Genomic DNA, 13621 nt, shown 5'->3' with positions numbered 1-13621 from the left:
AAAAAAAAAACAACAAAAAAACAGACCTCAAACAGAAAGGACTATATTAAAAGAATTATCAGATAATTACTTTTTTCCACTTCAATTATTCATATTTTTATGTAGGTACAAAGAAAAGTATAGGAACGTGTACACTTAGTGTTGAGAGGATTGGGTGATGGCAGGGAGAAGTGGAGATAATGCCTTTTTTTTAAAAGCTACATTAGGCTAGTTTTATTGGTCACAGTGATAATTAAAAAAGTGAGAAATGGTTCTGGTATAAATTACAGCTTACATGAGTGCAGGACTGTGTTGTGTTTGTGACTAATGTGTCCCTACTACGTAACCATAGTGCTTGATGCTTAATGACTTTGTTTGAAAGAAATTTTTACAACTGGTTGGTAAAACTAGTTTGTTTCTCAGTGGTTAACGTGGACTTATAAATCATTTTTGACAACCTGAAAAGCATTGCCCCAGAACAATGCAGATATACATACATTTTAATATGTAACTTAACGTATTTCACTAGTTTTTTGAGGAACTTGTCTGTACTTCAGAGTTTATAATTTTGATACATATTATGATTTCATTTCACATTGTAGTCTGAGCAGCTATTAGGAATGGTGACTAGGCACTGTGCTAAATGCTTTATCTTTCTTAATTCATTAAAATGTGCTATAATGAGACCAAATGTGTAAGCTTGAAAGCTTGTTAGCTTTTCACAGGAAACATCATCATAACATTCTGACAACTGTAGAACATTAATCACAAATAGCAAAAAAGTATGTTATATTATCATCTCTGTGTATAACAAAACTATAATGCGGGGTGAAAAAGTAGAAAGTAGTAGAGACTGAGAATGGGAAATGAGAGCTACTAAGGAATAGGGACCCTAGGAATACACTAGGGCAAGAAGAGAAAATTGTGGGAGCAACCTGGATTTGTTTTTAGAAGAAACAGGAAGATAAGGTATACATTTCTAGTCAAAGAAATTATTTTCATCCTTTTCCCTTCGTGCAAACACTGGAGTGAGTTTCTACCATGACATTAAGTAGGTAGGACTTACCATATGAATTCTAAATGAGCAGTACAGGAGAGGGAGATAATTGTCTTCTTGCTGTTAGCTTTGTGATCTGAGTAGGGGCATGGTTCCACAGATTAAACCCAAACTTGAGGTAAAGATTCTGGATTCAAGGAAACCTGAGTGAATCACACATTCTGTCCATCTGTATAATTTTAGTTTCTAATCCAGGTGATATTTCCTTATTGCTGTCATTTTTGTGGAAAGTACAGTAGAAAAACAGGGAGGGGATATTATATGCTTCATTGCTTGTATTTGTTCATCTTACATATAGAATTTGATTTCGGAGCCAATGATTTAAATTTCCCTTCACCTGAATTACGTGATTATTAAATGCTTGAAGGTAGTTTGAACCTCAATACTTTAATACAAATGTTTGAAGGCAAGTCAGCATTACATAGGCCTGCCTCTTTCTCTTTTTTTAAAGCAAAATGTAAAATTTTTTTTAACAGAACTACCAATGAAATAAAAAATCTGCAGTACCTACCTCGAACCAGTGAGCCCCGTGAAATGCTCTTTGAAGACAGAACACGAGCCCATGCAGATCATATAGGACAAGGTTTTGAACGACAGACTACAGCTGCTGTTGGTGTGCTTAAGGCTGTGCACTGTGGAGAGTGGTATATATATTAACTACTGCTATTTGAATGAAAGGTTTTCCTGGTTTCTAAAATTTTTCTTTGGAAGTTTCCCACTAATTTTTCTTAACATGAGAGAAGAAGTTTAATTTTCCTTTGTATTTGGATATCCTAGTTGTATAATTGTACTAAAGATTTTCAGCTGCTAACATCTAGTTTTAGTCTTTTTGGGGGTTGACAGAAATAATTATATTTTCTGTGTAACTAGAGGTGAAGACAAGGTAAAAGAAAAACTCAAGCTTAGTGTGAAATGTTCGTGCCTGTTTATAAACTTTAATTTTCTGAGGCTTTAATGCATATATATCACTTCATATTAGTACTTTTGCATTCTTAAGGTAGATACCTAGGAATGGGATTGTTGGGTCATGTGAAAGATCTATTTTTGATATTTTGAGACACCTCCTTACAGTTTTCTGTGTAGTACTGGCCCGTTCTGCACTCCTATCAGTAGTGTACAAGGGTTCTCTCTTCTCTACACCCTAACACTTACTATTACTGCTACTGTGGTATCTTACTGTGATTTTGATTTGTGCTTCCCTGATTAAAGGTGGTGGTAAGCATTTTTCATGTTTCTATTGATTGTTTTCTTTGCAGAATTGTCTGCCTTGTTCCTTTTTTTTTTTTTTTAAACTGGCTTTTCTGGCTATTGAGTTGTGTGAGTTATTTGTAAATTCTGGATATTAATCTCTTACTGTATGTATGATATGCAGATATTTTCTCCCATTTGGTAAACTGTCTTTTTATTTTAATAAGTTAATTTTGCTGTGTATAAGCCTTTTTTTTTCTTAAAGATTTATTTGTGCATACAGAACTGGGGTACAGGCCAGAGGCACAGGGACGGTGAGAGGATTCACCAGAGACAGAGTGGGGAGCAGAACAGGCAGATTGATGAAGTACACTGCTGAGGGGAGCAGTGGGCAGGTCAGGAGAGGTCTGCTATGCCATGTGGATCACCTCCCAGGGCAGGTGGGGATTGAACTCATGCGGAAGCGAAGTGGCTTTAGCTTCTTAGTGCTGTGCTTTAACCCACTGTGCCACCAGGGAGGGCCCTGTATAAGCCTTTTAATAAGTTGTAGTTTCATTTGTTTATTTTTGTTCCTGTTTTCTTTGCTCTTGTGACTACAGTATATGTATTACATATAAGATACAAAATATTTGTTAATTGTGTATATTACTGGTAAGGCTTTGGTGAGCAGTAAGCTCTATTAATACTTACATTTTGTTGACTCAAAAATTATATACACATTATTTACACCACTCAGCAACAAGAAGGAATAAACTACTAATAGATGTAACAATATAGATGAATCTATGAAGGGGCTCTGAACCTTTAACCCCTCCATTACTCAAGGTCTTCTGTACCAAGAAGCAAGTGCATGTTCTTCACATGTCTCTCTCTGCCTTCTGCCTCCTCTAGGTCCCCTTTTTGTAGTCCTCTCCCTCCACCTCCCCTCCCCTCACTTCTCCTCTCCTCTCCTCCTCACTGCTCAGCTATACTGTCCCTTGGGTAGGGCAGGGAACCTGGAACCTCCCCTTTCCCTGGGGACCATCCTGTTACATACTGAGCAAATTATATCACTCTAAAGGAATTATGAACAGGGTCTAAGAAAATAAATTAAGCTATGCTAAGGAAGTTGGTGCCGTTTTCTTTTCCTTGTAGTATCTTGAGTTCTGTTCTGTTCCTCAAGAAGATATCAGGTCTTAGAGTATGAAAGTTTTGACTTTATCTTTCAGCCAGCCTTAATCTAATTTAAATTGAACAGACTTCATCTTCAGTGTAATTTGATGTGATGTCAAGTGTATAAAGCCATGTTACCTCTCTGACAACCAATATAAAACAATTTCGTCTTTGTCACGTCCCTTGTCACTTAATCTTCCCCATCTTTACCTAGTTCCAGACATTTATTAAATCTTTTTTATTTATTCTGTGCATGTTAATATTAACACCTAGTGTACATAGAATCATACATGTGCCTAATTTATTTTTCTCAGTTTAATGTTTCTGAGATTTATCTGTGTTGTCACATCTATTAGTAGTTCATTCATTCTTGATGCTTGCTGACTGCAGTGGTATATTATTGTGTGACTGTAATCATAGTTGGTTTATCTGTTCCATTTTTGTTGTCTCCATTTTGCATTTTTTTATGATTAAAACTGTTAGGAGCATTGTGTCTACATACTATTTCATTTCAGTAATATGTAGAAAGGCAATTTTGGGTTCCAAGAGTAAGACAAAATAATTGTATACAGAGAAACTTCTGAGTCTGCAAAAGAAGTAAGGTTGATAAGCAAGTTTATCAAAGTCACAAGACAAGACAGTAAAAAGTCCATTGTACTTCTGTATAATAAGCAATAAATACTTGGCAAATAAAGTAGAAAAAATGTACCACTCATAATAGTGTAAAAAGCCATGAAATACTTAGAGATAAATTTAAAAACCTGACACAAATTGAAAAAAACCAAAACACTAATGAGAAAATTAAATATTTTTTACAGATGTACCTTGTTAATGGAAGACTATTATTAACATGAAATTATAAGTCAATTCAACTCAAAAATACATAGATCTAGAATTGACAAAAATAGAACAACCCTTGGAGGATTAGTATTACCCTGTTATTTTGAAGGTTACTTAGCTCTGGTAGTTAACAGGGGATAGTTTTGGTATATAAACACAATTTTAAAATCAGTGGAACAGAATAGTATCCAGAAATCACTCATTTTCAGTGAAGGTGCCAAAATAATTCAGTGAGGAAAGGAATCTTCAAGAAATGGTGGCTAAACCAATATCCATATTAAAAAAACAAACGTTAAATTTTATGCCATAAAAAATGTTAAATGATTCATAGAGCTAAATATAGCCATTAAAACTATAAAAATTTTAGGGGCTCTCCCTGGTGGTGCAATAGGTTAAAGTTTAGCACCACAAAGCTAGCAATAGCCACTTCAACACAAGTTTGATCCCTGTCCAGGGAGGTGACCCACATGGTGCAGCAGACCTGTCCTGTCTTGCCCACTGTTTCCCTCAGTAGTGTACTTTGTCAGTCTGCCTGTTCTGCTCCCCACTGTGTCTCTGGTGAATCCTCTCACCACCCCTGCACCTCTGGCCTGTACCCCAGTTCTTCTGCATAAAGAAAATACTTTAAAAGTTTTATGTGTGTTTCTTTTTTTTAGAAGACAACATCTAAGAAAATTTTGTATTAGGCAAAGATTTAATGAACCATTAAAATGCCATTAAGAGCCCTTCCTTAGTAGTACAGTGGGTTAGCTCCGCAGCCTTGCAAGCTAGCCACAGCTGCTTTAGTGCAAGCTCAATCCCCGACCCTGAAGGTGATCTGTGTGTCATGATGAACCTCTCCTAGGCTGCCTGCTGCTCCTCTCAGCAGTGTACTTCGTTGATCTGCCTGTTCTGCTCCACACTCTGTCTCTGGTGAAGCCTCTCACCACCTCTGCATCTCTGGCGTGTACCCCAGTTCTGTATGAACAAATAAATAAATCATGTTTAAAAATGCCAAGATACTGAAATGGTAGACTACAGAATGGGAGAAAGTATTTGAGAGGTTTTGTGTGTGTGTGTGTGTGTGTGTGTGTGTGTGTGTTGTATCCAAACGTATGAAGAACTCTTACAAATCAGCAATAAAATACTGGGGAAAGTTTTTTTCTTTTTAAATAGATACTTTGCAAAAGAAGATACACAAGTAAATAAAAAGCATGTTAGAAATTTTTTTTATGTATAATTACACCATGTGGGAAATGCAAGTTAAAACCACAATGGGGAAACACAACACACCACTTAAATTGCTTTAAAAAAAAAAAAAAGGAAAGAAATGACAATACCAAAACTAATGAATTCTAACCAAACTAACCAAAACGTTCACGCATTGCTTTGGGAACTATAGAAAAGTCTGGCAGTTTCTTATAAAATTGAACATCAACTTACCCTGAGACCCCATAATTACCCTAAGGCCCTCTAATTCCATTTTTGTTCCTGAGGTTATAAACCTGTCTGGGTTATTGTTTATTATCATAAGTGTCACATCTATATATGTGACTATAAATGAATAAAATAAGAGTATTCTACAAATGTCAGTTAAATCAACTGTTGATATTATGGCTCAAAATACTTTTCCCTCCCTCCACTTTTTTGGTAGAAGAATTGGGGCTTAGGACAAGGGTAGAGGGAGTGGAGCTAGGGATGAGAATATTCACCAGCAACAGTGGGAGCAGGATGGGAACATTTTATTGTAGTACTGCTGAGTGTATTTACTGATATATGCAGGAGAGGTCTGCTGTGCTATATGTGTGTTAGCTCCCTTGCTGGGAATCAAACTCAGACAGTAGAGGTGATAGCACCAAGATACCAGGAAGATCCTTTTTTTTTTTTGCATTTTCTATAAAATTATATTTGTATATTTCTGATTAATTAAAGCATTTAGGGTTATGTTTAGAACTATGTTCACATACACTATTAACTCCAGCATATCCACAGTTTATTTTATTGGGAGTTTTTTTTTTAATGGATGTTTTTTAATTTTTAAGAATTATTCAGGCCAGTAATGCATTTTTATATACCTTTATTGAAGAAAGCATTTCCTTCCCCCAATATTTCCCTCTAATGTTTATGTATTATTTTGAATTTCTGGATTTAATTTTATGACATAAGCTATCTTAACTTTAAGGCATACTTTTTGTTTGAATCATTACCCAGTTCAAAGTATTTTAATTTTTCAAAATAATGGTCACAAAAACCATAATAAAATGAAGTGAGTTGTTTTTGTCTATATTTAAGGCAAAACTCATTTCATCATGCCTTTTGTTTAAATAAGTAAAGATGTTTTCTAATTGTAATTTAACTTTAATTATAAGACAGTTCTTTGATCATCTTAGGTTATTTTGCTTTAATAAGGAATTAGCCATGGATTCCTCATACTTTTTTTTTTTTCTTTTAGGCCTGATCAACCTCGAATAACCAAAGATGTAATTTGTTTTCATGCTGAAGACTTCTTAGAAGTAGTTCAACGAATGCAGTTAGATTTACATGAACCTCCGCTGTCCCAGGTATATTTTAAAAATGATCATCTTCAGTTTAACTTTTATTGTAGAAAAAACTTATTTGTATTTCTTGTTTCTTTTTTTTAGTGTGTCCAATGGGTTGATGATGCAAAACTTAATCAGCTGAGGAGGGAAGGCATTCGCTATGCCAGAATTCAGCTGTATGATAATGACATTTATTTTATTCCAAGGAATGTTGTTCATCAGTTCAAGACAGTTTCAGCTGTGTGCAGTTTAGCATGGCATGTTCGGCTCAAGTTATATCACTCAGAAGACGACAGTGCACAAAATATAGCTTCACATGAGACAGGCACATTACCAGATTCAGCATCATCAGTTCTTGGACCTCATACAGACAATATGACTTGTGCTGTAAGCAAAACGTCGTTGGATTCTATTTTTTCAGATAAACTTCATCCTAAATATGAATTACAGCAGAATAAACACGAACCTATTGCATCTGTAAGAATCAAGGAAGAGGCTATGAACATTCATATTACTGAAAAGACTAGAGCACCAAATAACATGGATGGCAAGAATGTTAAAGCAAAATTGGATCATGTTCAATTTACAGAATTTAAGATTGATGCAGACTCTAAGTTTGAAAATAACAACAAAGGTTTAAAGGAAGAATCATGCCCTGGAAATCTCTTAAGTTTAGTTGATAAAAGACATAGTTCAGCACATTCAAATCAAGATAGAAAAGATGATGACATTGTATGCTAAATTTGTACATAACCATTTACAATTTCTTTTTCTAAACTTAATAATGTAATAAAGATTCATGAATTTTAAAAGCAAGCCAAGGACTTGCTCCTAAGTCTGTTACAAAATATAGTTTATGTAGCTTTGTAACATTCCTCAGTGCCTGTCCATAACTGTGAAGTATCAAAGCACTTAGGGCCAGATGCACTGTAAACATTACAGGTTTAAACAAAAGGAGTCTTTAAAAAAATCATTTGACTTGGAGTTGTTTTAGACTAGAGCTGACATTAACACTACATATATATGTGTGTATATATATGTATGTGTGTGTGTGTGTATATATATATATATATACACACACATATATATGTAGTGTGTGTGTGTGTGTGTATATATACATTTTTTTTTTGTAATATGAGCCAGAATTCCTTTTTGACAATTTAAGGCTTTCCAGTAGAGCTTATTTATACCAATTGTTTTATTGTTTTTGTCTTTCATTTAAAATGAGTCAGCACTGTAGTGTAAATAGCTTTTAAAAATCTTTTTAGTGTGATTTATATGGAAATGTGAACCACTTAATAAAGGTTCATAATAATGTTTTCTGTTGCATCTACAAAAAGACAAACTGACAGTTCAGTTAAATCAGTTATTTGATCTATTTTGTTTCTGCTGGTTTGATCTATTTTATGTTTCTGCTGGTATAACCATTTAGAGTGGTAACAGACTACAAATGTACATTATCAAATCTAGTCAATATTTAAATTCCCCACACTGTGCAAGTATTTTTAAAACAAAGATTCTGTTATGAAGGCGTGTGTGTGTGATTAAATATATAAAACATATATATATAAAATCTTATTTTGCATAACTTCTTAAATTGCTGAATAAGATGCATATGTGAAACTTCCTATCCCTACTCCCTAGAATACATTTTAAAATATTTATATTCAATATTAAGAAAACCATTTCAGTGAAAGAAACAATTTTATAAAGTTGGGAGAAACAAGGTCTGTTAATGATATCTAACCCGTTAACTAATTAAATTATGAGGCCATATATTGTCCTAACATAAATTTTCTTCATAGTATATGGAATAAGAAGTTGAGAAAATTTTCTTACTAATAAACACCTATCTATACTGTATGTAAGGGTAGCTGAATAAAATTCTTTAGTTATAAAATATTTATCTGTGAGCAATTAAGATCCTTTTTTTCTTAATTTTTCTTACAGAATAGGAGGAAAATAAGGCAAGTACAAAATCTAACAAAAGGGCAATGACTCAACTGCCATAAGATATAACTAACAAAATAGGATGTTACCTCATCTTTCTAAGGATCCCTGTCCCTACCCTACTAGCAAGGTGAAACAACTTAGAGTACTTCTTTTCAAAAGAAGCTCAAGAAAGTAAAGATGGAGTAGGAAACAGGAATGCCAGTGCCTAACTAAGATGATTAAAAGAAATCTCTTTAATGATGGATTTGCGCACTATTTCAGACTGCATCCACTACTGTAATTAAAAGTTAAACAGATGTCTTTAATGTATACTTTGATGTAAAGAACTCTGCTCATTGCACATCTTTTGTCTTTGGTGTTATTCTGGTTGATGACTTGGTAGCATCTGACTGTGCTTCTTTATATTGCCTTTGGGGCTAGTGTTATTCTCATTTGTGGTTTCTGTTTCAGCCCCATTTGTGTCATTTTCTTTCTGGTTAGGGAGAAACCACTTAGAGTCATTTCACCGGGGTGGGGAAAAAGCCTTCAGTAATGACATTATTTCTAGGTCCCAGTTTAAAATGGTAGTCAAATATTGTTGGAAATCTTAATGGTTTGTAGGAAATCGATATATTTACATCATAGGAATCTTTATGGGATAAAGAAGGTATATATCATGATAATGTAAATAGAGATTTTGTTTTATTTTATTGTCTTACCCTACTTCTCACCAGTTTATGTATTTGTACCTACGTTTTTGAGAGACAAAAATTCATAATAAGCCAATTTTGCGATAAAGGAGGAGGAGAAGTTAAAGAGTTTTTTTTCTTTTTTAATTGAAGGGTGGTATATTTAACCAGGTTTGTTTTATTTCCAGTTTTCTAGTAGCTCACATGTAGGTGCATGAGGTCATACTGTAGTAAAATATCTTTAGGTTATGCCCCCAAAATATATAAGCCTTAAACGTCTAACTTAAAAATATATCTAAAATAACCACAATGGTTGCTTTTAGGTATAGTTTCCTATATAATCTATAAACTTCTCCATATTTTGAAAAATTGTTTTTGTAAAATATGTTCACCTCTGTGGAGGTGAAAAATAAACATCAGTGGACTCAGATTTCAAGATACAGCCTTGTTGTCTTGAATAACACTTAACGTTCCTTGTTTTACGGGTTAATTTAAAAATCCTTTTCAGATGCAATCTGAGAACTTTTGACTACCTTCGTCACACGCAAATAATTTCTATTTCAATATTGCATTATATTAATGGTTTCCTAGTTAGTACATTCCAGTTCTTTATCTGAACACAGTTTTTTGCTGTTATTTCTAATTTCTTGGACCAGAACAATAAAGCACTTAAAATATAGTTTCTATATTGTACAATGTAGTTATACAGTTGTTACATAAATTATTACATTGATACACAGACCTTTACAAAAAAAAAAAACAAAAACTTAAGGTACCTCAATGGTGTCTGCTATAGTGCTTTTAAAAAATTACTTTTCTTCATACCTTATAGCTATCTAAGTAATATATATTCCATACTCAGGTTAGCTGGTTAGCTAGCAAAAGAATGAAGCATTTGTGATATTCATTTGAAAAGTTTACTAAAGCCATATTCATTATCTTCCTTATCATTAAGGCTGTTGACCTTAAATAAAATTAGATTGATCTAGCACAACATCGTGGGTATGTTTGTTTATATGTATGTGTGTCTGTGTGCATGTGTGTAAGATTTTTTGAAATACTCTTTTCCCATATATTTTCAATCCAGTCTATAATATTTGGGGGTGGGGATGCTCATGAAGGGTAAGAAAGATTTCATTTCTTAGGTTAAGTCTTTAAGGTTTTTTCATTAGTATTCTTGAATGTGAAATATTTTTTCCCAAATGCTTATGGCTGGTAAATTCATTTTTGTAAATAATAGATTAGTACTGTTTTGGTAAATTTGCATTCAGTTATTTTTGGGACAGATTCATTGTCATGTAAAAAAGTATCTCAAAATTCCTTTTACATTTAGCAAAGGTGCAAGATATGCTTTTGGAGTTTGAGAAATTTTCTTTGTCTTCCACCTATCAATAAATGCTAAAATGGTAACTGTAGTGCTTTAACCTTTGTTTTGTAATTATTTTCTTAAGTTTGCTGTTTTTCTCATCATCTTTAAAAGCTTGTCATTATCTTCAACAGAAGTCAGAAAACCATGAAAATTATTCCAATATGAAAATCTTTTTTTTTTTAAGTAATTATCATAAGTTCACTTACGCTAACAAAACTATTGAGGATTACTTAAATAGGTGCTGGGATGGTATGGTAAATCACTCCTTTCTTTCTAGACAGGACTATTTTGTATTTCAAGGGATTTAAGATAACTCACTGTTTGCAAAGTGCTTTTAAGCTGGTAAAATGTGTTTAGATCTTTAGAGTGGTAATCTTTCCCGCCCAGCTAAACTACTTTGGTATATAAACAAAATTTATTGATTTTAGACTATGTTGTTTACCTCATGAAAATGTTGTTTGATATGCTTGGTACTAACAGTTTAATTCAAATAGGATAATTAAGTGTACAACTCAGAGGTATATAAATCTTTTTTTTAAAGATTGATTCATTTATGCATACAGAGCTGGGGTACAGACCAGAAGTGCAGGATAGTGAGAGGCTTCACCCAAGACAGAGTGGGGAGCAGAAGAGACCTACTGAAGAAGTACACTGCTGAGGGGAGGTGGAGGATGGGAGCTACAGGAGAGGTCTGCTGCACCATGTGGGTCATCCCCGAGGCTGGGATCAAATTCATGCTGAAGTGGCTAGAGCTTCTTAGTGTTGTGCTTTAACCGCTGCACCATCAGGGAGGGCCCTAAATCTTTTTAATATCTTACCCTTCTATTCAGTATTCTTATAGCTCACTGCATATTACAGAAGGAAAAGAGCTTTTTAGCATGTTAAGCACAAAGAGCCTAAAATCAGAGACGTCTGTCCTTTTTAAGCTTACAGGTGTTATATTTCCACTGGGAGAGTAGGGAAAAGAGATAACTTGCATTCAAGTTAATCTCTTACAGAATTTAAAACCCATTTAGGGAGTGTGTTTGAACTGTGAGCAAGTGGAAATTATGTTAATGAGAAAAGTAAACTTTACTACTGCTATTTTAGAACTGCCACTAAGATAAGAACACTAGAAATTCATTTTTTCATCAACACAAGGTAAGTTTATATATGAAAGTTTAAAAAAAGGAGAGAATCTGCTACACAACGTAGGCAGGCAGTGTGCTTTATTTTGAAATTTGAATTTATACATTGTTCTTAAATGTTAAAGCTTTACATTTTACTATGAAATATATTGCTGCTGGGCTCTCCCTGGTGGGGCAAGGGGTTAAAGCACAGCATTATGGAGTTATCTGTAGCCACTGCAGTGTGAGTTCAATCCCCAGCCAGGGAGGTGACCCACATGGCATAGTAGACCACTCCTGCCTGCTCTGTCCTCCGCTCCCCTCAGCATTGTATTTCAGTAGCTTCTCCTTTCTGCTCCAGTCTGTCTCTGGTGAGTCCTCTCAGCCCCAGTTCTTGCATGCATAAATAAATAAATCTTAAAAAAAAATCTATTGCTGTTTTTCTACTGAAAACTTAGAAGTTAATAAATATAGTTGTAGTTGATCTTGTATAATACAAATATTGGACAGTTTGCCTTTTCCTTGCCAAGTTTCCTCTTTGCTTGAAATTGTTTTTGTTTTCAGTTTTATTTGTCTGTGCATACAAGGACTGGGGTGGAGGCCAGAAGTAAAGGGGTGAGAGGATTCACCAGAGACAAGAGTTGGGAGCAGAACAGGCAGAGCCACTGAAATACACTGCTGAGGGGAGCAGTGGGCAAGGCAAGAGAGCTCTGCTTTGCCATGTGGGTTAGCTCCATGGCCCAGGGATCGAACTCATGCTGCAGTGGCTGACGATAGCTTGATAGCATTGAGACTAACTGTGCGCCACTAGGGAGGCTCTTGTTTTAGTTTATAATTGAGTCAAGATTTTTATGTGAAAATTTTTCTTTAAAAAAAAGTTTTAAAACTTGGGCCCTCTCTGGTGGCGCAGCGGGTTAAAGCACAGCACTGAGAACCTAAAAGCTGCTTCCGCATGAGTTCAATTCCCGCTGCCCCGGAGGTGACCACATGGTGTGCAGACCTCTCCTGACCCACCCGCTGCTCCCCTCAGCAGTGTACTTCGTCGATCTACCTGTTCTGTTCCCCACTCTGTCTCTGGTGAAGCCTCTCACTGCCCCTGAGCCTCTGGCCTTTACCCCAGTTCTGTGTGCACAAATAAGTAAATCTTTAAAAAAAAAAAAAGTTTTAAAACTTTATTACATATATATATTTTCTAACATTTTTTCATTTTTGTACAATGTGTGCTTTTCATCTCAGGTGTAGTCCCCATAAAGTTCCCATTACCAGTTCACCTGTGCACCATCAACATAGTTCCTTTTGTTCTTCCTACCCATTTTGATCCTACTCCCCTGTCCCTTCCTACAGAACGTTTCTGGTTTATAGTTGTATGTTAATTTTGATGTTTATTTTATTATTATTTTTCCCCTGACTCTCTACTTGTATCCTCCACATTCTCCTAAGAATGAAACCATCTGGTATTTTTTTCTGGCTTATTTCACTGAACCTGATCCATTCCAGCTCCATCTATGTTGCTGCAAATGGCATGAGTTAATCATTTTTGATCGCTGAGTAATATTCCACTGTGGTATATGTACTACATCTTCCTGATCCAGTAATCTATTTTTGGGCATCTGGGTTTTTCCATATCTTAGCTATTATAAGTAATGCTGCAATATAGGGGTGCAGGTGTCCTTTTGAATTAATGTTTTTTTGTGTCCTTTGGGTAAATAATAGGAGTGGAATTGCTGGTTGATATGGGAGCTCCATTTTTAGCAGTTCGAGGAAATTCCAAATAGCTTTCCATAGTGGTT

The 13621-nt window shown here is 34.8% G+C and overlaps 1 protein-coding gene across 1 annotated transcript in view; it reads left to right on the top strand.

Annotated features, from left to right (window-relative positions):
* Positions 1–7551, top strand: part of RSBN1L (round spermatid basic protein 1-like) — a 50333-nt gene extending 42782 nt beyond the window's left edge. The window contains exons 6-8 of the mRNA XM_004676900.2: positions 1513–1680; positions 6648–6756; positions 6838–7551. Coding sequence (XP_004676957.1) covers positions 1513–1680; positions 6648–6756; positions 6838–7476 — 916 coding nt within the window. The 3' untranslated portion in view covers positions 7477–7551. The remainder of the gene's footprint in view (positions 1–1512; positions 1681–6647; positions 6757–6837) is intronic.
* The last annotated feature ends 6070 nt before the right edge of the window (positions 7552–13621 follow it).

The sequence above is a fragment of the Condylura cristata genome, unplaced genomic scaffold, assembly GCF_000260355.1.
Source record: "Condylura cristata isolate star-nosed mole 26May11 unplaced genomic scaffold, ConCri1.0 scaffold00005, whole genome shotgun sequence".
NCBI lineage: Eukaryota > Metazoa > Chordata > Mammalia > Eulipotyphla > Talpidae > Condylura > Condylura cristata.
The sequence above is the reverse complement of the archived record's forward strand: the minus strand, read 5'-3'. Positions and strand labels throughout refer to the sequence as shown.